The sequence below is a fragment of the Rhodofomes roseus genome (assembly GCF_022264815.1).
Source record: "Rhodofomes roseus strain CIRM-BRFM 1785 chromosome Unknown C8Q71scaffold_6, whole genome shotgun sequence".
NCBI classification, from domain to species: Eukaryota; Fungi; Basidiomycota; class Agaricomycetes; order Polyporales; family Fomitopsidaceae; genus Rhodofomes; species Rhodofomes roseus.
The window spans coordinates 189,648-211,249 of NW_025952962.1; the positions used below are offsets into that span (position 1 = coordinate 189,648).

Genomic DNA, 21,602 nt, shown 5'->3' on the forward strand with positions numbered 1-21,602 from the left:
CTCGCTGAGGACACAGACCCACGGGCGCCCGAACGGCTTCCCTTGAACCTTGTGACTGTGGGTACGATACACGGGCGATTATCGCTTGCAAGATCTCACGAAAGAATTACATTCCTGTCCCTCCTCTGACTGTGTGCTTGGTCGACTCGGAGTGCGAGGGCGGGGCTGACTGTGGGTGTGTGGCTGGCCAGGAACGGGGCCGAATATTGACGGAATATTCGGATATAGGATCGGCAGACAAATCGGATGTCGGCAAGGCAAAATAACAAGAAGAGGAAAGCCCGCAATGTTATCAACCGCGAACGGACCGTCACCACGCTGACTGAAGACCCCGAGAGCGCGTTCCTCGTCCCAACTCCAACCGAGGAGCCTGCCGCCGTCCTCATGTCTGCTCCCTTCCCACTGCCCCCCAACATGCAGCCTGGCTTTCCGCTCGGCCCTGGCGACTTTGGCCACGGCGACTTCGGCCACGGAGACTTCGGCCACGGAGACTTCGGCCACTTCCCCTACAACGTCAACACACCCTACATAGGTCCCATGGGCCCGCCCAGCTTCGCACCGCAACACCCTACGCCCCCTCAGTTTTTTCCTGGACAGCAACCACCGCCAGACTCGCCTCTGGGAGACGGCGACCTGGAGATACTCGAGAACCTCAAGCAGAAAATCAAGAATGGGCAACACGAAGTATTCAAGGCGGTCCCCAACCCTGCGTTCCTAGCCAATCTCTACATGGGTCCCCGGAAACCTCCTCTCGTCTCTCAAGTGCCTCCTCATCCTGAGCAACTGCCGACGACCTCTGAGCGCAACGGCCCCGTTGTCTCTCAGGCCCCAGCTGAGCCTGCTCCTAGTCGTGGACCCGCAGACACGTCGGCGGGCGCTGAGGCAGTGCCAGCGCCCAAGCCAGCGGCCCCGGATGCGCGAAGGGTGGATAATGTGCCGTCTATTCGTGTACGTTCGCCTGCTGGTCGCTCACCATGATATCTGTCTGCAGGACGTCCACATGCGGTCGCCAGCTCCAGCCCCTCCGCTGGCCCCGGCCCCTAGCGCGAAGGATGCGCGACCAGAGCCTCCGACAAGCAACGCACCTGCGCCGCCTGTCCCTGCTAGCAATGTGGAGCGTGTACCTGAAGTCAAGCAAGAGGTCGACGAGCGACTGCCGCCCGCGGCTTCAAAGTCAGAACCGCAAGGGCTAGGCAGGTCTCAATCCGACAGGTCTTTGGCGGACGAACCTCCGCTGGGAACAAGAGGTCCTGGATTTTCTCCCACAAAGCCTGGGTATGACGGCAAGGATGATCAGCGGCTCTCCCGGGACAATAACTGGACGTACCGCAATGGCTCTGATGAAAAGGCAAGGTACGATCCTGACCGCAATGGCCGTTACAATGGAGACTCGAGGTTCAGCAACCGTGGCCCTGCCTTCCCTCCGCGCTACTATGATAGAGACAGGGGACGAGAACATTCACGCGAGCGTGACAGAGAGAGGGACTGGGAGCATGACGACAGAAATAGACGTCCTGACTTTGCCCGCTTCAAGGATGAGAGGCGTAATGATGACCGGTTCAGGGGTGCTGACAACCGCAGACCTCCATTCGAGACTCGGACTGCGGATACTTACCGTCCGTATGAACGTAGGCCTGGAGATGACGCTGGTGGTCCTCTGCGTACGCACCCTTCGGATGATAGGAATCATCCCGATACGCGTCCACCTTTTCGCAATCTCGGTGAAGAGAGAGCTATCATTCGTGGACCTGCTGATCCTACTCCGAATCGTGCGCTCCCCGATGATTCTCGTCCACCTGCTGCTCCGCCTGCAGACGACCGTCGTGGCCCTGTTCCTGCTCCAAACGAGCGTCCTGCAAGGGAGATGGAAGAGCGCCGTCCACTACCCCCAGTGTCGTCGGACCGCTCGATAAGAGCCACAGAAGATCGTCGGCCGTCCCCGCCTCCTGCAAACGACAGGCTCTTACGATCACCGGAAGACCGTAGGCCTCCTCCCCCTGGTTCATATGTGGACAGGCAGACAAGGCCGCTAGACGACCGAAGGATACCTCCACCTCTGTCGAATACAGAACGCCAGGTAAGACCTAAAGATGAGCCTCGTGCCCCGCTTCCGCTCTCTTCAAGTACGGACCGGTCGGTGCGACCCCCTCTGGATGATAGGCGTCCCTATCCACCCCCTGGTCTTGATCGTACTCCTAGAATGAACGATGAACGCCGGATGCCTCCTCCCACTCCCGAAGATCGCAGTGCTCGTCCTGGCCCGCCTCCTGCTCGCCCGCCTCTTGAGGAGCGCACCTTGCGTCCTCAGCCTAGTAAGGAAGACTTGAGCTCTCGTCCGCCTGTCTCCTTGGAAGAGCGTATCGGCCGTCCTCCGCCTTCTCTGCAGGAGCGGATAAGCACGAGCACTTCTAGGCCGGATGACAGACTCGACCGCGCACAACCCCCGCCGCGGCTCGACGAACGCATCAATCGCCCCGCGCCTTCGCTCGAAGAGCGACTCTCTCGCGCTCCACCCACTACGGATGACAGGGCTGCAAGACCTCCGGCCCCTGAAGACCGTGCTGCTCGTCCTATGCCCCCGCCTGCTGCACCCGATCGAACTGTCCGTCCTGCAGCATCTGACGATCGTACTATGTTGCTAGCGGAGCCAGCTCGTCCTCCACTGTCGGGCCCTCCTGATCGTGGTCCGCGCCCGGAAGACCGTGGCCGGCCACCAGTCTCGGACCGCTTCGCTCGCCCTGGCTCTTCCCCTAATGATCGCCCGAGACCCGGTGTATACCCACCCAGAGCTCAGTCAGTCGTGCGCGACCCCCCTCGCAAGTTCGAGCTGCGCTCTCAAACACGGTCGCCTACACGCTCAGACATCCTGCGCCCCGCGGGCGACCCGCCACCGCCGAGGGACCGCGCTGACGTCCGCCCGCCGTATCGGCCTGAGCCTGGTAGGTATGGTGCGGATCGCAGGCCCGACATGATGGATGTCGATCCTCCGACTCCGCGGTTCAATGCATCGTATCGCCGACCGTCGCCCCCGCCTGCTGCTGCAGATAACTTAGACGCCTACCCTCCTCGTGGGCGCGCGTGGCCCCCGTCGAATGACTCGTACCCTGACGATTCTGCGCGCCGTCCTCCGCCCGATGCCCGCCCGTACGACCGCGAATGGCGCGAAGGCGAGCGTGGCTATCCAGACGACTGGGATAGCCGCAGTGGCCGCGACTGGGAGCGGCCTCCTCCACGTGACTACGAACGGGATAGGTTCGTTGACGCGCCGCCAGCTCCGAACTGGGAGACCCGCGAAGAACGCGAACGTAGAGTCTCTTCAACTTACCCTCCCCCTGTGGATCCTGCCCCTGCGCCCCGTTCGTTTGAGTCGCGCCCCCTGAGCTCACGACTGTCTGATGGGTATACGCAGGAGGACCGCAGCTATGGTAGGGATGTGGACCGCCCGAGGTACCCTCCTGCGGAGCCTGACCCTCCACCATTCTCGCGCGTCAGACCGCGCAGCCCAAGCCCGCTGAGGAGACCAGGCGTGACAGACGACCTTCGTCCGCCCGCCAAGAGAGCACGCGACGATGGCTATAATTCCGGATACTACCCGCCACCTTCCGCTGATACGACCCCACGCGTCGGACCTCCAGCAGACTACCCCCCTCGCGGCCGCACGCCTCCTACAGCTGGCGGCTCTGCGTACTACGATGATCCTCGTGGACCGCCGTACAGGTCGGGACCCCCACCGCCGCCTCCGCGAGACAGGGACTACACGAACCAGAGGGACAGGGCTCCGGACGTAGGTGGCTACTCGTCGTTTGATAGGCGGGACCCGGCAATGCGGATACCCCCGTCACGCTCGCCTCCTCCGTATAACAGGTTTGGACGGGACGAGAGACGTTACTCAATGCCGCCGCGATGACGAGGTGAGTTTGATGTGAACGTCTGTTGGGTCGAGCGTCGCTGACGAGAGGTTTATGCAGGCCTCTTGACGAATGAAATATACGGACCAATCTTCGTTGATCTATTGAATTGCTTGTGTCGAAGTCGAATGTATGCGTCGTATGCTTTGCAGAATCGCGCCAGTCTTGTATATATATGCACATGCATCAAGATATATGAATGAATATGTACGTTTCTTGTCTTGCAACGCTTTGTGATGGCAGAGTGCGGAGTGCGCCGTTCTCCCCATTGTCAGTCGTCAGACAGGCACGAGTCATGTAGCTGCCTGACTGGCTTTTACAGTTGACGCGTCGACGGCTGTCGACGGGCCAGACGGGCCAGCGGGACAGCTCGAAGCATGTCACCATGATCTTTGTCAGTGACCGCGCATTCAAAGTCACATACGGCCTCGATCAATTCGTTGACTTTGAAACCTCTAAGCTCTGAGGAAGTCTGCGGCGCATTCATGTTGCCTTTCGTGCACATGTCTGTGTCGCGATCGGAGGTGCCGGTGAGTCACGACATGACCGCCTTCATTTGGGATCGCAATGCACAGATACTTCCCACTTACAGGACACATACTATAGGTCGGTGTATAGGTATTTGAATCTCGACATATGGATATATCAGAAATCTTCTCCTGGTGCCTCATGGCCATAATTTCCGCCCCTCGGAACAGCAACATATCAACGCCACTGGCGGCCTACTGTCAGCAAGCGTGGGCTGTCAAGCAGGCCCCGGGGCACTCTAATACACCGTACAGTCGTCTGGGCCGTACTCTGCTCTAGCTGAGTGCTCCCCTGCCGGTCACCTTCGGTGACCGTCAATGGGCGAGCTCACCGGTGCAGTCGGACGTTTCATCTTCCGCCCGTTGGATTGCTAACCGCACTGGCGTCCTCGACTGACATCGGCGATCACAGCGAAATTCACTTCTGCGGTCGCGCAGTACTACGCATGGGCATGGATCGGAGCTGTCACTGACTCGGAGCCACTGAGTCTCTCCGCGTGCGGCCGCGTAGTGCTAGATTGAATGGGACTTGTCGCGGGTGCGTTGCGCGTAGGTACGAAATTCCGTGGGGTGCCTACGTTCTACTCGTTCTAGCCGTGCACTGGGTGCATTCTGTCGTAGTCCGCGATTGGCGGCGTCGAAGACACCCACAATGATGGGACGCCTCCGACTGGGACTCGACGAATGGCCCATGAAGCGATCTTCCAGACCGTCGCCCTGTGAAAGCTCCACGCAGGTCTCACAGCGGTGAAGGAGTGCATCCGCTCTTCGCTTTGCTCCACGTACGGCATGTATGCGTGCCAGTCTAAGTAGGCTCTACGTACGTGTTAGTCAGCCAGCTATCCACTCACGTACCGCCTCATAGAGCTACAGACGAGTCCGCGCACCTGCGCCATCCGCACCGCATGTATCTGAACTCTGTCGAACCCCGCAGATACAGAACTGCCTGAGAGTGACAGCACAGCGAAGCCTGCACTGCACGCACCACCGCATGCTACGGAAATGATCAAGCCTCACGAATCATATCATGACCGCCCCACGTACCGTAATGAACTTCCATTCCACTGGCATGAACCACGCAGTGCACCTCAGTCCGAGTCGCTCGCATCCTCCGCCCAAGTTCGAATTCCTCGCCCCCGCGCTGCTGCTTAATCACGCAGATACATAGCGCCCCGACTCCGCCGGAGCTCGCAGCTATTCCAGACTGAGATAGCGCAGCGACTCATCGGGCGTGTCGACCATCCTATTCAAATGCGCATGTAGATTCGGACAGGATCATGATGCGCCCAGACGTGCGCATGCGCCCGGACGTCGCAGTGTCCGAGTCCCGCGAACGCTCGCACACCCAGCGGCGGCCGGCGGACTGATCAGTGACGATACGATCGTCCATCGCTCGAGCGTTCTGCGCGTGTGCTTCTGGCCTTCCCGAGGACACAGCGTAGAGTACGCGTTGATTGTCGTGTGATGTCGTCGAATTCGTGATCCCGGCCGGCGCGTCGGAGTGGCGCCTACAAGGAGTAGGATCATGTTGCCAAGCTCGACTTCATGTACGGACTCGACTCGAAGAAGATAGGTGCCGCCGGTGAGTCGTTGGTCGGGCCATGAGGCTAGCAAGCGCATGGATAGGTGCACCACCACAACGAAACCTTCCTTTTCTCAGCGAGGAAAGGCATTTGGACTTGGAGCTTTTGCTCATGTAGGCATGTGGAAAGGTTGCATTATCATTTCCACCCCCATTTCGTATCAGGTTCTCTCGAGAGGAAAGGATGCTGTGACGTGAGAGGCCGACAGTCGCGGACTCAGTTGCAGATTCGAATGGATTCGTTGGCATTATGGCATAATAGAAGGCGATCGCGGACGGTACGAACCGTGTTGTGATGTTGCAAAGCGGTGTAATCAGTGGTTACCTAGATCCACCGCGCGTCAGCGCGGATTTTCATCTAGGATATTCCGTGGATAGGACAGATTCTCATGGGGTTTCCTGCTGATATCCCGCCTCGATATACGAAGAAAAGTGCCGGGATATGAAGAATTTCCAGCGCCTTTACGCCTCCTCTCCGTTGACTTTCCGCCAGCTTAACCCCCAAGGATAGTCACCTGCCTTTTTGAGGTAGCCTCAGCACACAGCGCACCGCATCAGAGTACAGCCGTGCCAACGAGGCACACTATACCCTGAAATTGACATAAATTTAGCATGTACCACACTACAGAACGGTCTATCAAATTTATGGAGCCTTGCGCATGGCCGTATGTGTGAGAGATCAACGACGGAGGACACCTACGGCGATAATTCCGTCATGAGATTGAGAAGATGGTATCCATGTACCTGGTTTAGGGACATACCGTGACGGTCATCCATGCTCTGCATCAACCCCTTGACAGCGCACACAAGGGGCCGTGCGATTATTGAGGGAACGCTTGACACAAAAGGAACTCACTGGTCAGCTTCCGGATATGACGTGTAGACGTAGGATTGACTCACCAAAACTTAAGTCGAGGTTGTATGCTGCCGCCTGCACGAGCTGTTCGAGTTTGCCATCCATGCCCAACGCCCCGCAAAACCCGACTCCGCTAGGCCGGCGCGAGCCTGATGCCCCCAGTGCTCATCCTCCCGGACACTCCAATTTGAAGCGATCTCGGCTCGAGCTAGATCGCACAAGCAGGGCTGCGACGCCGATGGTGGCGAGTAGCCCGATTCTTGGTTCATCATCAGGCACGTTCCGTTACCCTTTTGTAGCGGCACCTGGGGTCGGCATCCAATCCTCGAGGGGCCCAAGTCCCGGCGGACCTACGACGGTGCCACGATTCCGTGAGTGCCCAGTTAATTAGACGTGAATTCAATGTTGCTTACCCAAACGATCGCACGGCACCGAACGTAGGCTCTCAGCCACCTCCGGTGGTACAGCCGGCCAGTACTCCGGTGGTTCCGCGTCTTGATGTTGGTTCTGCCAGTGGTGGCCGACAGTCTGGGCAGCTGCAGATAAGCAAGGCGATGTCAGACGCACTTTTCGAGATCAAAACGGAGATGTCACAGATTCAAGACCGCCTGAAGGAAATCGAAGGCACCGCTGCCCAGATGGAGAAACGTTTGGTGAAGGTGGAGGGCTTGGTCTGGGACCTTTGTGAGGACGTAACCGGGGATAATAACGGAACGATTCGCAGTCGCGTGAAGTTTCTGGAGGGCTACGCAGGCGAGGTCCACCAACGTCTTGAACAGTTGACGTTCAATATGACGAGCTTGTCAATGATGGTGGATAACGCTGGCGTAGACTCGAAGGCTGGTGTTGCTGTAGGCGAAGGAAACGGCAGTGCTGCACAGCCTGAGACAAATGATCCGAGGCGCCATCATGACCTGGTTGTAAGTGTATATCATGTCAAGTGCGCCAAGACTTACCGACATCGTTAGGTCATGACACGTAACGTGCTGTACAGCATGATAGGCATTGACCCCAAGTGCGAGCTGCCCGAGCCCGTCAAGGGCGCCTTCTGGGTAGACGTTGCCGATGCAACGACAGGCGCATCACAGCGCCTCCTTCGTCCTACATGGCAGCACTGGTACGAGAACAAGGCCGGTTGGACCTGGGATGTTGTGTCGAAGATCCAGACGGACGGGCTGCGATGGTGCACTGCCGGAGAGATGACAGCTGAGCAGTTGGCGAGCTACACAGTACGAGACATAGAGGGGGCGATTGAGAACGCGTGGTCGTCGCTAAGAACACGCTGGAATAACAGTCTGAAGTCGCAAATGGAGCAGGCGGAGAAGACAAGACAGCAGCGCCACAATGCGCGAAAGAGAACCGTAAGTAATCGTTGCAGTCCCAGCGCACAGCCCGTTGTGGCTACTCACCCGCTGTCCGCGTGATCAGAAATTGATTGAGCGCATTGCGGCTCGTTCTCAAGTTCCGGAGCTTGCCGACGAAGATTGGGACTACTTCTTCAGTACCTGGAAGTACATGTCCACAGATGAGTCTGGGGACGGGACAGAGGAGGAAAGTGACGAGCCAATTGACCCAGATACGTCGGAGGATGAGTCGGGGCGTAAGGCTGTGCGGAAGGCTGAGGGTGGTGCGCGAGGCCTTGTCTCGCGGCCGCCAGAGTATCGGATTTCCACGGTGCGTGCCTATCTTATCCAGACGCTCTGAGCGACACACATTCGGAGTCATTGATTGGACGTACCATCAGTTTGAGGGTCTACTCAAGCGATTGGATCACGCAGTGCTGAAGAACCGCAAAGATAAACCATCTGGGCACCTCTATCTCCCGCGTGCACGCGGCGAGCCAAAGAACACACCTTTGCCGACTCTGTCTCGCGTCAAAAATGGCGTGCTGATCCCACGTCATTTGGTCAACACGGAATGGCTTGCAGACCACCCAGACGAGGAGATACGCACCAGGGAGATCAAAGGAGACGGAGACATCGAGGTTGAGGTGGCAGGTTATGATGGCGAGGATGAGGGCAATACGTCTTGGGGCACTGGCGTCAACCAGGAGTTGATAGCAGAAGACGAGTAGACCACCGTCTGGATGGCAATTTGTTGTAGTCTACAGCAGTGTTGGCAAGTTCGACGTGAATGTATAACTGTTTCGGTACCTTGGAGGTTGATGTTCTTGAGGAAGCTCTTGGGCTAGGAAGCTGCTCTGGAGTTAATGTAAGTCTGCATACTAGCCTTCGATACAAAGGACAGCCGTACCTGGCTAGTTCATTCAACTCTTCATTTCCAACATCGTCCACATCAAGCAGATCAGGCTCCTGAGTGTCCTAGCAGGGCCAGAGACAACGTGATGCTCTGGAGTCCGGACTGCCGATTAAAATGAAGAAAACGTACGTGACAGAGCGACATTGTCACCCAGTATGAGTGCTCTCCATGACGAACCGTAGCGAGAGCAAATTGCCCAGAGAAACGGGACACTTCGATGACCTCGGGCGCAGCCAATACGTCTGAAGACCATGTTGCAATGCCAAGATCTGTTGCACTGAAAGAGGTGTCAGCTGCGAGGGACGTAACAGGGCCTTCAAGTATCACATACCGCATCGCCCATGGCATCACTGGAATGTCATCGTCGCTGACAAAACGTTGGACTACGGCACATGTCGTCTCCAAGGACGGTAGTGCAGGGTCGCGACGGATGTGGGTAACTCTGAGTAAGTGACTGATACGTGCGGGGATGCGTCCATCGAAGTACGCATAACAATATCCCTGGCCGCTGCGCATGTTATGTACGCCGTAACGTATGCCGTCAACAAGAATGTGTGAATAAAATGGGACATGAGAGGCAACAAATGGTTCGCCTGCATCAACAGGTGCCGTGTCGGGAGCGAGTTGCACAATATGACCCCAGGTTGTCTTCAAGAACTGCAGAATGAGGCCGTAGATCCCGACTTGGCGCAGCTTGAGCTTTCGTGGGTGTTTCGGGTGTTGGACTCGCTCTGTATTGACTCAATTCACAATAAAGATGTACGTCGCAAGACGCACCAGGGCTTTCTGTCGCCGCCATCTGACCTATGAGGTTAAGGAGTGTGCCGCGCTGTTGATTTGGGCGGGATTCGCTTGCAATCAAGGATTTCAGCCGTACAATGATCCGCCTATCTGCGTCTGACTTGTCTTGCAGATTCTCAAGGCGAGAGATCTGTGGAAATCATGTTCTCATGAGATGCCAGTCGTGTGAAATGACGACACAAAACACATACAAGGTTATGGACTAGCTGACTCTTGACCCAGCCCCGCATCATGGTTGCTTCAAGCTCGCCGCCGGTATGGCCGTTCGTTTTGAAGCGCCCTAGAAAGCCGTTGTTGCGCTCGTATGGATACGCCCACCATGCGTATGCAGGGCCGAGCCGCAGGAAGAACTCGGGGTTGTGAGTTGCTAGATGAAAATACGGTGTCAGATGGCAGTGCATCGTCGCCCATGACTGACACGCCCGAGCATGACAGCCATGTGCTCGCATCACCTCTTCGGGTGAGATTGAACGCGAGCCCCAGATCCGGATGGCTGCGCAGAACTCGAGAACATTATTAAAATGTTCCCTATAGCTTCGGCTGATTGTAAGCGCGTCAGCAGCGTCAAGCATCGCCTTTGTGACGTTAGGTTGTGAAGCCAAGTGCGCGCGACGTCGAGACCGGATCAGGTTCTCCTTTGCTGCGAGAGCCTTGCCTGCGTTCGTGGTCGGTTTTGGCCTTGGTGCCTGCCCATCAGGGATGACACCACTGACTTCCCAAGCGTAGTACAGCGCGACCGGGAGCACATGTACAAGGTTACGCCATTGGTCGGCTTTCACAGAGCCCCCCTCGGCGATCTGTAGGTTCACTGGTAGCTCCCTGGGTGTGATGATCTACGTATTGAACACTGACCTTGTGGGGTACACGGCCAGAGGAAGACGGCCACCAGATAGAGCCCAAGAACTGCTCAAGCTTGGCGAGCGGTTTGTCTGTCCGACTTCGACTTGTGAATAGGCCGCTGCCCACAAGGATCTCTTGAAAACTGTGTTTGATTTGAACTGCGGGATGTGATGTGAGCGCCGTCATATAAATGCGAAGCAGAGCTGAAACAAGGCTTACTAAGGTAGCCTGCATGCATGAATTCCGGCGGAGAACAGCGAGCAGGCATCCAGCCCGGGATTAAGTCTAGAGCTGACCATCGGACACCGCGTTCTTCTGCGATTTGTTCGCGATCGTCAGCATCCGCATCTCGTGCTCTGAATGCATACTTGAGGTAGCGCCAATCGTCTCGTAGTCGTAAGCCTGTAGACACTCCGAATGTTAGTGGTATATCTAGAATGCAACAAGCTGTAACAAGCCCACTGTCGGAACAGAAGCACTTCGGATCTGTGAGGGCATCAAAGCTGAGGTAGCAATAAGTGCATGTGTACTCTTTTGATGTTGGTCCACGCAGACCCGCGGCTTTCCTGCTTGCCGGGAGGTCCGAAACGTTGGCGTACAAGCCCCCGTGTATCAGTTGGCGATCATCAAACCCATGAACTTTGAAGAGAACGCCTACACTGCAATCAAATACTACTCGGGATGTGTCTCTTGCAGGCCATGTACGTACCGTTCCCAAGCTCAATCACCTCCTCAACAAGTGGTTCAAGGACGTGGTTGAGCTGTTCTAGAGATGGTTCGTGAGGGCCCGGTAGCGTGCACACGAGGATCGTCTCAAGGCGCAGAAATCGAATATGGCGGGGATTGTTGCAAATGGTGACGTAAATAGCACCCGTTGAATGGCGAGACTTCTTCATTGAGCAGAACCTAGATAGCGAGGGGAGGAACGTGAGCAATATTTTGTCAGTGCATGCAGGTGCATCCCCACGTACCAATCAATATTGAACATGAGAACGAGCCCACACGGAAGGGATACGAAGCGTTGATTCAGTTCGTGGACATCAACATCTTGCACACCCCACTTCCCACCGCGACGACGTGCTAATCCAGCTTGAATTGCACGCCATCCCCAGCCGTCGTACACGTCGGTCATACGGACTGAAGGATCCGGGAACGCGTCCAGACCAGATGAACCCATTGGCGGCACAGGACCAGGTTCGTCGCCCGCTCTCCGCCAATGCTGGAAGACCTCATACTTCCCAGGACGAAGGAGAATTTGCTGGAGCGAATTGATGAGTGGGGCAACGGGGAAGATCTTTACCGGTACACGCTTCACGCGTCCCCCGCTCATCTGCTTTGTGACATACAGCGTGCCAGTACAACCGTCTTGCGTACAGCCAGGGCCATCGAGTTTGTGGAGCTCCGAGGGATGGTGACGGAACCAGCAGATGTCGCAGAGAAAGTAGTACACAATATGTTCGTCGGGATCAAGACCGAGCCGTCGTTCCGCTGTACGAAGAGTGTGCGCCATTCGATCTAGTCCTGGGATTTCACCGCCAAGACGTTGCGATAGGTCGAGGAACGCAGCATGCTGACCCTCCAACATCGACTGCACTAGATCGTGTGTCGCATGCTGAAAGGTCGCCGCAAGAAACGCCTCGATGTAGGCGTTCCGGATCGCAGGGTCTTCACTGAATGCAGGAGGGTCACCTGAGGAGTCAGAGTCCGTGTCGACGATGCTATCATGAAGCTCCTCCGAGTCAAAGAGCTCCTCACGCGAGGCATAGGTGGGGTCGTCCTCGAGTACTGGTGCGTCCTCTTCATCGGAATCTGAGTCGTCTGGAGTGTCGCAAATATCAACCGCACGAAGAGAAGCCGGAGAGCGCAGAGACACAGGGGTTTGCAGGCGAGAATTTGCGTCAAGATGGTCTGGTGGCGGGGGAGTCTCCAGCAAAGCAGTGGCCTGTCGGAAGTCAATGTACTCCAGCGAGCTGCGGCGCGACAGTACAGTGCCCGTTGTCTTGCTGTCACAGGAGACACCAGAGCCTGAGCTTCGTAGGTCTTGAGGCTGCCAGGCATGTGGAACGTTGACTTCCGGGGCAACCTGAGTCGAGGGCATGATCGCCTTCAGGCTTCTCTCTGCGTGGCTGATCGTAGGTGTGCCTTCCTTGTACGCGCCGCTGGGTTCCGAATCCGCATAGCGGTCCTGGGACGGATACCGCGGTCAATAGGGAGGAAATCACAGTCAGTACTGATGATTACTACTCACTTGCGTCGCTCGGTTTACGTAGTTGACCTCCTCCCCGGCCACCGACTTGCAAGGCGACACCGAGACCTCTGGAGTACGTTTTTCGACTCCACGCCGGGCTTGTCGTACAGTCTCAGCGGCGCGATTCGAGCGCCAGAGTTGCGAGCAAGACCACTGACCTCTCGCATTGACTATATGCAGCTCATGATCCCGCTGTTCATCTCGCCGTTGATGAATCCAGATCTCTCTCGTTCCCAGAGGTCTTGCCTGGGGATTCGCCGCGCACACGCTGCAAGGGCATTTTCGCAAGCCGATCCCAGCCGGTTTCCTCTTGTAAGGATGCAGCCGCACGGTCGAGGGCGCGGGGTTGGTGACTGTCGGCCCGCCCTTGGGCATCTCACCAAGTCTCGAAAGTTTTTTTTATTGCTGAGAGCTGGCGAGTGCGGCGTACATGTAGTGGGTGTATGCGTGCGGCGCGCGCTCGCTCGATTCAAGTTACCACGTCCGCTCAGACTCGCGTCGAGTCGTCGACGCGTGCGCGACTGGTCACGGGCTCGCGGCAGAGTGCATTACATAAGAGGTATATGCAACGGAAAAGATCAGGATAGGCTCCTGCTGGAAAGCTATCGGATATACCCAGGAAAGCTCGCGTATCCTACAACTATCTAGGCTTGAAAATCGAGGCTGACGCGCAGTGATCCCTGGAGATGAGCGTAACTTTGCCTTCGAGGAGCAGTGGAGGGCAGAGCACTTCACTGTTCACGTCGGGCTTCCACGTGACCGTGACGCAGAGCTTTCCAATAAGGAAGGAGACCTTCCTGATTCGTCAGACCCCTTAGTCTCTCGTTTGTGCTCGTTGCTTCCTACAATTCTCCTTAGCCACAGTCAACAGGCTCCCAAGTGACCATATGAAGTCCACCTCTGAGATCGGAAACCACTGATGAGTTGAGGCCTCGCGAAGATTCAAGGAGCACGAGGAAGTAGCATCGGTAAACCTGCATAACATGTGAGTGAGGTAATCTCACTATGGGCCGGCGCTGAAAGCACTGACAACAGCACCTCTTTCCCCCGAGTCCGAGCTTGGACAACCGTTCGCTCTCACTCATGAGCAGAATGCAAAAAACATCCGTCAGATAAGGAACGTCTGTCATTAACGCACAGTCAGTCACCACGCTGTCAACTAAACGAACGTACTGCCTGTCTTCTGGTTCCGCGGAACGCCAGTATCGTCCGATGGAGGCCAGCATCGAACGCAGACGCATGCGTAGGCGTAGAATCATCAGACAGACGTACCACCAACCGCGAGTTTAGATCAACGCATCAGGAAGATCAGGGCCAGACCCATTGGGTGGTGGAAGGGGCATCTTGATTGAACCACGATAGGATTCCAGCGGAGAACAAGCGTTGAGTTTGCGTATGCAAGGAAGGACATGGGAAGGGGTAGGAACGTTCCGGGCCATCGGATGGACACTCGCCTGATCCGTTCACCGTCGACGGACGCAGGGCTGGGAGTTGCAGACAAATTCCTCCTCGAGGGGGAGGCATGGGAGTGCACGTCGTTCCTGGGGATCCCGGGCCTGAGGCTGACAGGTCAATGTCTACTTTGGAGTTTAATGACCGAGTGTTTCGGTCGGGGGACAGTTGAATGCCTGGCTGCAGAGACCAGTACGCATCTGGACGACGTTCGGCATCCTGGACGTAAGTACGTATTGCAATCGCGCAGCGTGCACTGACACGGTACGGGTGGCCGAGCGCGGGGCATGTGCGCAATTCAGTGAACCATCGCGGGACTGCTAACAGAAGAGCGCACCGGCGTTGCGAAGATCAGAGGGTTCAGAGACAGACGAGACCATGTGCTACTACCGGCGGTGCGATCGTACTCGCGTTCCGTGGCTCGGTGTGGCAGTGGGTGTGCCGTCGCGGACAGATGTCTACTCAGGTCTACTCGCGTCCAGCACGCGGGCGGGCCCACGGGCTCGCGCGGAATGAATGCAGCTGCGGGGAGGGGACGTGTGCGCATGACGTGCACGGCGTCCGAGGGCGAGGAAGACAGGCGGAATCACGCTGTGGGGCGTCAAGGCGGGAGGAAGGATATCAAAGTTGGCTTCGTGGTCCGGAGTTGGCCATGGCATGCGAACATTGCAGATATGGTGTTTTTGATCAGGACGTGTCTGACACCGGGGTGATGCTCGCGGACGATGGGCCCCCGCGCGCGCTGTGGGCGGGCTGGTCGCATGGAGGGGGAGAACGTGATCGCGGGGGAGGAGGCGGTGCAGGGACGAGGGGAGGCCGTCGGTGACATGGGCTTTGTTGAGCCATCTTCGCGATCAAAAACGCAGACCAGCCGTGGGACAGGGCAGCCAAGGCGCCAGCTTATTCACGATGTTTGCGTCCGCCCATCAGCACGCCCGGTCTTCCCGCTCTCCTCAGATATGAGTGCTCTCGCTGCCGCCCCTCGCCCGCTGCATGACTCTCCCTCCTCCGGCCCTGTGATGGCCATTTCCCCCGTCCGCCTCCCCATGCCTCCCCGCCGTTTCGCCGACCAGGCCGAGGCCACCCGCATAAACAACCAGATCGACGAGGAGCTCAGGGTGAGTCCCCGACGCGTCGTCCTCCCCGACCAGGTCGCCTGATGGCACGATTCGCGGACCGTAGCGCGAGCATGATACCCTGAGGCGCAGGAGACCAAGGGAGATCAAAGGTACGCGTTCAGCACGTCCCACCCACCGGTCGCGCTGTGCCCGCTCGCTCCCTCGCATGCGCTGACAGCCGTGGTCGCCAGTGATGCTGCTCGGGCAGGCCGAGTCGGGCAAGTCGACGCTCCAGAAGCAGTTCCAGCTGTACTACGCCTGCCAGACCCTCGACCGCGAACGGCCGTCCTGGCGGCCGATCGTCTACTTCAACATCCTCAAGGCCATCCGCATGATCCTCTCCGAGGTCGACTACGAGTACTTCTCCAATACGCCCACCTCCCCGCTCATGCCCTCCCCGTCGACCACGTCGCTCACGTCCGTCGCGCGCTCCAAGATCTCCGTCGGCTATGGGACCGGCAGCCCCTCGGTCGATCCCGCGTGGCTCATGGAGCTCAGCCAGCTCCGGAACAAGCTCCTCCCCCTCGTCGCCAGCGAGGAGGCACTCGCGAGCGAACTCAGCGGGGGCATCACGGTCACCGGCGGGAAGTCAGGGGTGTTTGTGAGGGCGGGTTGGCAGGCACTGAACACCGCGACGCGGTCGTGGCCCCTGGCGGACATCCGGAATGGCAGCGGGCCGAGGGCCCCGGTTATGACGGACATTGTCGCGAAGACGCTGGATGCGAACCAGAATGAGATCGAGGACCTGTGGCATCATCCGGGGGTGCGATCCTTGTTGGCGACGAACAAGTTGAGGCTGGAGGAGTATGCTGAATTGTGCGTCCGTTCGTATTTGCGGTTACTCTCGGCTTCATCCACTTCGCTGTATAGCTTCCTGGACAACATTCATCGCATTGCAAGACCAGACTACCTGCCCTCAACAGGTGAGGTTTCTGCGCCCGTCTTCGCGGCTCTGTCTCGAACATTGTATGCGCAGATGACATCCTCCATGTTCGCCTCCAAACACTCGGCGTGAAGGAGCACGCATTTGACATCAATATGGGTGGTGTCACCTACAACTGGCTGTTATACGATGTCGGCGGCGCAGTACGTCCACCGTCGCCTTTCTGTCCTCCGTCGACTGGCTGATCACCCCCTACCACCAGCGTGGCCAGGTAGGCATTCATTCCGCACCACCCCTGTCCCGTGGGGCGCTTCGCTTCATATCCACTGACCGCTTTTCCATTGACTCCCCACCGCACAGCGACAAGCCTGGATCCCATATTTCGAAGACGGTGCGTGACATCTCTGGCTCGACTGGCAACCCACCCCCGCTCTCGCGCGGCTACACGTCTCGCTCCCCTCGAACCTTCGCGCCTGGGCGTCTCGCGGCCCTGCCTGTCAGATACGCTCAGGTGCCGGGTTCATGTTGTCTCAGGCGTCTGGCGTGCCTGAAAACGCCACGCCGCGGCGAGCGTGGTGCCCGCCCGTGCCCCACCGCGTGCTCCGGATCGGCAGCGTTGGGAACATCTGTCAATGGCCGTGGGCGATAGCGTGCTTGGGCGGTGCGACATAGCGGCCGGGGTGGGAGCTTGCGGTGTGTGCAAGGGCGCCGACGCTGACGGTGCTTCGTTCGTGTTTGTGTGTTGCAGCGGCGGCGATTATTTTCCTCGCGCCCATCAGTGCCTACGACCAGGTCGGTGCTTCCTGTCCCTGCCCGAAGTTCGCCCCGAGCTGATCATTTCCCCACGCCGTGCTTCGACGTCGCTCATTCACCTCCTCCGGTCGCCGACCATCTGTTGGTTGCTGCACGACTGCGCTTCTCCGTTCTATGCAATCCTCTTCGGGAACTTGGATGCCAAATACATAGTACTTGGAGGAAGACCCGCGGACGAACCGCATCGACGACTCGCTCCAGCTGTTCACGTCGGTATGCACGAACAAGCTCCTGCACAAGGCCGCGCTCGTGCTCATGCTCAACAAGGTGCGTCTGCCGCGTTCATATACTCTGTGCGGACGCATATTGACGGTTCCGACGGTATTGACTCGCCCTTTGAATTGCGGCGCCCATCTGCCCACTGCTTTGCTGGAATTTGCCTGATTGCGCATTTGGCATTGACTGTCCCTCTCTGGTCGGTGCGCGGTGTGTTCGACAGACCGATCTGTTGAGGCAGAAGCTCGATGCGGGGATCAAGGTCCGGAAATAGTACGTCCTCATCCCCGGATTCAATCCTGCGTTGCATGGATGATGTTAATGTGCTGGGACGATTCAGCATCTCGTCGTACGGCGACCGGCCAAACACGTATGAAGAGGTGTCGGAGTACTTCCGCGCGCACTTCATCCAGGTGCACCGGCGGAAGGACGTCAACCGGCGGCCACTATTCGCGGTAAGGCTTGCTGTATTGCGGCGAACGCGGGAGCGGCAGCTGATGTGCGTGCGGGGTCCACAGCATTTCACGTCGATGTTGGACATCAAGACGACGCAGAGTATCATCGTCAACGGTGCGTCTCACCTCACATCCCCCGCAACGCTCCGCTCACCCTGAAAACTCACCCAGTCAACGAGGCGATCATGAGACGACACATGGCGACGGTCGGCCTCGCATGATACCCCCACGTCCGTCCGTGCTCCACCCTCGCACTCTGCTTTGCGCTGTTTGTTGTCATTTAGCTGTATCAACCTACCGACTATTGTAGCGTGCTCTGGCTTGTCTGGTTTCTTGGCGCGGGTGGGCGGACGGACTGCTGTAGGATAGTAAGTATTTTGGGGTGGCGGGTTTGGGGCGGTAGAGGTGGTTTAATACTAATATGACGGTTATGAGGCTTCGTCGGTGTGCGTTAACGAGCTATTGGGGTCCTAGCGAGTTCAAGTTCGTGAGGTTTCCCACCAACGAGTGTCTGGGTCGTCTAGCACTGGCTCAACATCCGGAATGGAACTGTTGTCCCGTATGCTGGCATTCGAGAAGGACAGATGTGGCAGCAGCTGTCTGTTGACCAAGTTTTCGGGCACAATTACATAGATGGCATTGGTACTTGACGTACGCATGTTACTGGCTAGAAGTCTGGAATCCCCGGGTGGCAGTCTCGTTAGGACAGAAGACGAACGACGGCGACTTTATGATGAGCAGCGTTTGTGTGTCACTGTGTGTTGACCCGTCGCTGCTAGAGATCCATGGCAGCAATTGACAAAAACTCATACTCCGGCGCAACTACTGAGTACTGAGCAGGTTGCAAGCAGCGCACTGGTTGCAGTGGGTGGTGGCTGGCAGTGGCAGAGCCGCCCGCCGTCTCGATCGCGATTCGGAAGCCAGGGATCTGGACCCAATCTGAGATCACTCTGGAGGAGGAGTCACGTGCAAAGTTACCTGATCCAAAATTTCCTGCTTTCCGCACGGCCGTCCTCTGCAACGCCGGCACCGTGTTCATCGGCGAGCTCTCCTTTCCACCACCATCTTGTCTGATAGGCCGCAAGAGCCTCCACCTTCAAAATGTCTACGAGCGGATTGAAGCAGATCTCGCCCGTCCCGACGGCGGCGGATTTTTTGGACATCGTACTGTCCAAGACACAGCGGAAGACACCGACGGTGAGCACTTGTCAATGAATGAGGGAGGAGGAGAGAACTGAGGGATCGCGGAAGGTCATCCACAAAAACTTCAAAATCAGTCGGATACGCAACTTCTACATGCGCAAGGTCAAGTTCACGCAAGACACATTCGACGAGAAACTGAGTGCGATCCTGACTGAATTCCCCATGCTTGATGTGCGTTGTATCGTCCTGGAATATCATCGCTCATACTGATCTTCCGGTGTGATCAGGACCTACACCCATTCCTTGCGTCTCTCATGAACGTCCTTTACGACAAGAACCACTACAAGCTTGCCCTTGGACAGCTCCGGACGGCGAGGCATCTGATCGACCAGGTCGCAAAAGACTATGTTCGTCTCCTGAAGTTCGGCGACAGCCTCTACCGATGCAAGCAGCTCAAGCGGGCTGCACTCGGTCGTATGGCTACGATCATGCGGCGGCAAAAGGATCCCCTCGCCTACCTTGAGCAGGTCCGGCAACACATATCGCGTCTGCCCGCTATCGACGCTACTGCACGCACGCTCCTCATCTGTGGCTACCCAAACGTCGGCAAGTCATCCTTCATTAACAAGGTCACTCGCGCGGACGTCGACGTCCAACCATACGCATTCACGACCAAGTCACTCTTCATCGGACATCTCGACTACCGGTACATGCGGTGGCAAGTGATCGATACGCCAGGTATCCTGGACCACCCCCTCGAAGACATGAACACTATCGAGATGCAGAGCATCACCGCCCTCGCGCATCTCAAGAGCTGCGTACTCTACTTCATGGACCTCAGCGAGCAGTGCGGCTACAGCGTCGAGGCGCAGTGCAAGCTCTTCCACTCGATCAAGCCCCTCTTCGCCAACAAGCCGACCATGCTCGTCATAAACAAGATCGACGTGACCCGGCTGGACGACATCTCGCCTGAGAGCCGCGCGATGGTTGAGGAGATCATCAACAGCGAGGGCGTCATGCACGTGCAGGTGTCGTGCTACACGGACGAGGGCGTCATGGAGCTCAAGAACAAGGCGTGCGATGCGCTCTTGGAGCACCGTGTCGACCAGAAGCTCAAAGGCAACAAGATCAACTCGATCCTCAATCGGCTGCATGTCGCGCAGCCCAAGGCACGCGACGAGCTTGTCCGCGAGCCGTTCATTCCGGAGACGGTGAAGAACCGGAAGAAGTACGACAGGAACGACCCGGAGAGGCGGCAGCTGGAAAGGGACCTCGAGGCGGAGGATGGCGGTGCCGGCGTGTACAACATCAATATCAAGAGTGCGTATCCTTCCATGTGCAGTGCTCTTCTCTTGCTGACCGTGATTGCTGCAGAGAACTACATGCTTGCGGACCCGGAATGGAAGATGGACATCATCCCGGAGATCATGAACGGCAAGAACATCGCCGACTTCATCGACCCGGACATCCTCGAGAAGCTCGACGCCCTCGAGCGGGAAGAGGAGAAGCTACAAGCCGAAGGGTTCTACGAGAGCGAAGAGGAGATCGTAAGCGCCCTTTCTCTTCAGCCATATCTCCCTTGCTCATCTGTAATGTAGTTCGACTCGGCAGACGAGCTGGAAGAGGCCGAGGCAAAGGACTCACGGGAGAAGAAGTTGATCTCGCAGAGCTCCAAGAAGTCGATGAAGAACCAAGCCAAGCTTCCGCGCACCGTGGGCCTTCGCACGCTCTCCGAGCTCTCCTCCGAGCTCACCAAGGCTGGGTACAACCCGTCGCGCATCGAGGAGCGCGCGGTAACGCTCGCGAAGGTCGCGGGTGCGAAGCGGAAGCGCGCGCGCGATGAAGAGGAGGCGCAGATGGACGTGGACGAGGGCGAGGAGGCGGAGGGCGACTGGATGGATGTCGATGGCGAGGACCAGCCGACGCCGAACAAGCGTGCGAAGTCCAACTTGGGCGCGGCCGTTGGTAAGGGCAAGCGGGAGCCCCAAACGGACAGACGGCTCGCTGGTATGCGGGATCATGCGGTATGTCCTTTTGCGTGTTCTGTCGTTGAACGAGATCCTGACGTCGTTGCGTGGTGTAGCAAGCAGCAAAAGCCATCAAGCTGCGGGATCTTGGTCAGAGAAGACCCAATATGCTTGCCAAGGCTGGCGAGTCCGACCGTGCCATCAAGGTCAAGATGGTATGTCCTCTCGTAACGAGTCTGTGTAAAGACTTGATGCTAACGCAGGTCGTCAGCCCAAGCACTTGTACTCTGGCAAGCGGAAAATGGGCAAGACGAACCGCCGATGAGCATTGTTTGCATTGTGTTGCGTGCTTCGTTCCTTGTTCTCCTATCTGGTTGTGGATCATGTTCTGCTCTGTATTCTCTACGACTCGAACGACTGTACATTCATCTTGTTGGACATGCGGGGGCCCGGGGACGGACCTCCGGATATCTTACCCCAGACTCGACATGCACCTTGCGGGATCCTCAGTGCTGAGCGTCCAGCGGAGGTCAA

General features: G+C 57.5%; 4 protein-coding genes across 4 annotated transcripts; 3 read left to right on the top strand and 1 right to left on the bottom strand.

Moving 5' to 3' along the window:
* Positions 1-246: 246 nt before the first annotated feature.
* C8Q71DRAFT_855678 (uncharacterized protein) lies at positions 247-3,907 on the top strand (the record flags this gene model as incomplete). The annotated part of the gene is made up of 2 exons (XM_047927209.1): positions 247-948; positions 992-3,907. The coding sequence occupies 2 exons, from the start codon at positions 247-249 to the stop codon at positions 3,905-3,907; spliced, it is 3,618 nt and encodes a 1,205-aa protein (XP_047780781.1).
* A 4,814-nt stretch (positions 3,908-8,721) lies between these two features.
* C8Q71DRAFT_893893 (uncharacterized protein) lies at positions 8,722-12,871 on the bottom strand (the record flags this gene model as incomplete). The annotated part of the gene is made up of 12 exons (XM_047928713.1): positions 8,722-8,977; positions 9,127-9,194; positions 9,262-9,409; positions 9,464-9,863; positions 9,910-10,063; positions 10,125-10,730; positions 10,786-10,931; positions 10,993-11,175; positions 11,236-11,412; positions 11,447-11,679; positions 11,745-12,591; positions 12,619-12,871. 12 exons carry the CDS (start codon positions 12,869-12,871, stop codon positions 8,872-8,874), a joined length of 3,321 nt encoding a protein of 1,106 aa, XP_047780782.1. The 3' UTR covers positions 8,722-8,871.
* A 2,994-nt stretch (positions 12,872-15,865) lies between these two features.
* C8Q71DRAFT_747201 (G-protein alpha subunit) lies at positions 15,866-18,398 on the top strand. The gene is made up of 11 exons (XM_047923104.1): positions 15,866-16,407; positions 16,462-16,514; positions 16,568-16,677; positions 16,737-16,745; positions 16,835-16,865; positions 17,223-17,266; positions 17,441-17,500; positions 17,727-17,776; positions 17,844-17,958; positions 18,022-18,073; positions 18,130-18,398. Exons 1-11 carry the CDS (start codon positions 15,923-15,925, stop codon positions 18,177-18,179), a joined length of 1,059 nt encoding a protein of 352 aa, XP_047780783.1. The 5' UTR covers positions 15,866-15,922; the 3' UTR covers positions 18,180-18,398.
* Positions 18,399-18,968: 570 nt separating this feature from the next.
* On the top strand, positions 18,969-21,561 carry C8Q71DRAFT_747212 (P-loop containing nucleoside triphosphate hydrolase protein). Its single transcript, XM_047923105.1, has 7 exons — positions 18,969-19,155; positions 19,210-19,332; positions 19,389-20,421; positions 20,476-20,648; positions 20,700-21,125; positions 21,185-21,283; positions 21,340-21,561. Exons 1-7 carry the CDS (start codon positions 19,060-19,062, stop codon positions 21,391-21,393), a joined length of 2,004 nt encoding a protein of 667 aa, XP_047780784.1. The 5' UTR covers positions 18,969-19,059; the 3' UTR covers positions 21,394-21,561.
* The last annotated feature ends 41 nt before the right edge of the window (positions 21,562-21,602 follow it).

Bases quoted from the DNA above. Each gene is read 5' to 3' on its own strand.
- C8Q71DRAFT_747201 (XM_047923104.1), top strand. From the start codon at position 15,923: ATGATCCTCTCCGAGGTCGACTACGAGTACTTCTCCAATACGCCCACC. The intron at 17,777-17,843 runs GTACGTCCTCAT...GGGACGATTCAG, and splicing joins GGGATCAAGGTCCGGAAATA to CATCTCGTCGTACGGCGACC. The intron at 18,074-18,129 runs GTGCGTCTCACC...AAACTCACCCAG, and splicing joins GCAGAGTATCATCGTCAACG to TCAACGAGGCGATCATGAGA.
- C8Q71DRAFT_747212 (XM_047923105.1), top strand. From the start codon at position 19,060: ATGTCTACGAGCGGATTGAAGCAGATCTCGCCCGTCCCGACGGCGGCG. The intron at 19,333-19,388 runs GTGCGTTGTATC...CGGTGTGATCAG, and splicing joins CTGAATTCCCCATGCTTGAT to GACCTACACCCATTCCTTGC. The intron at 20,649-20,699 runs GTAAGCGCCCTT...TCTGTAATGTAG, and splicing joins ACGAGAGCGAAGAGGAGATC to TTCGACTCGGCAGACGAGCT.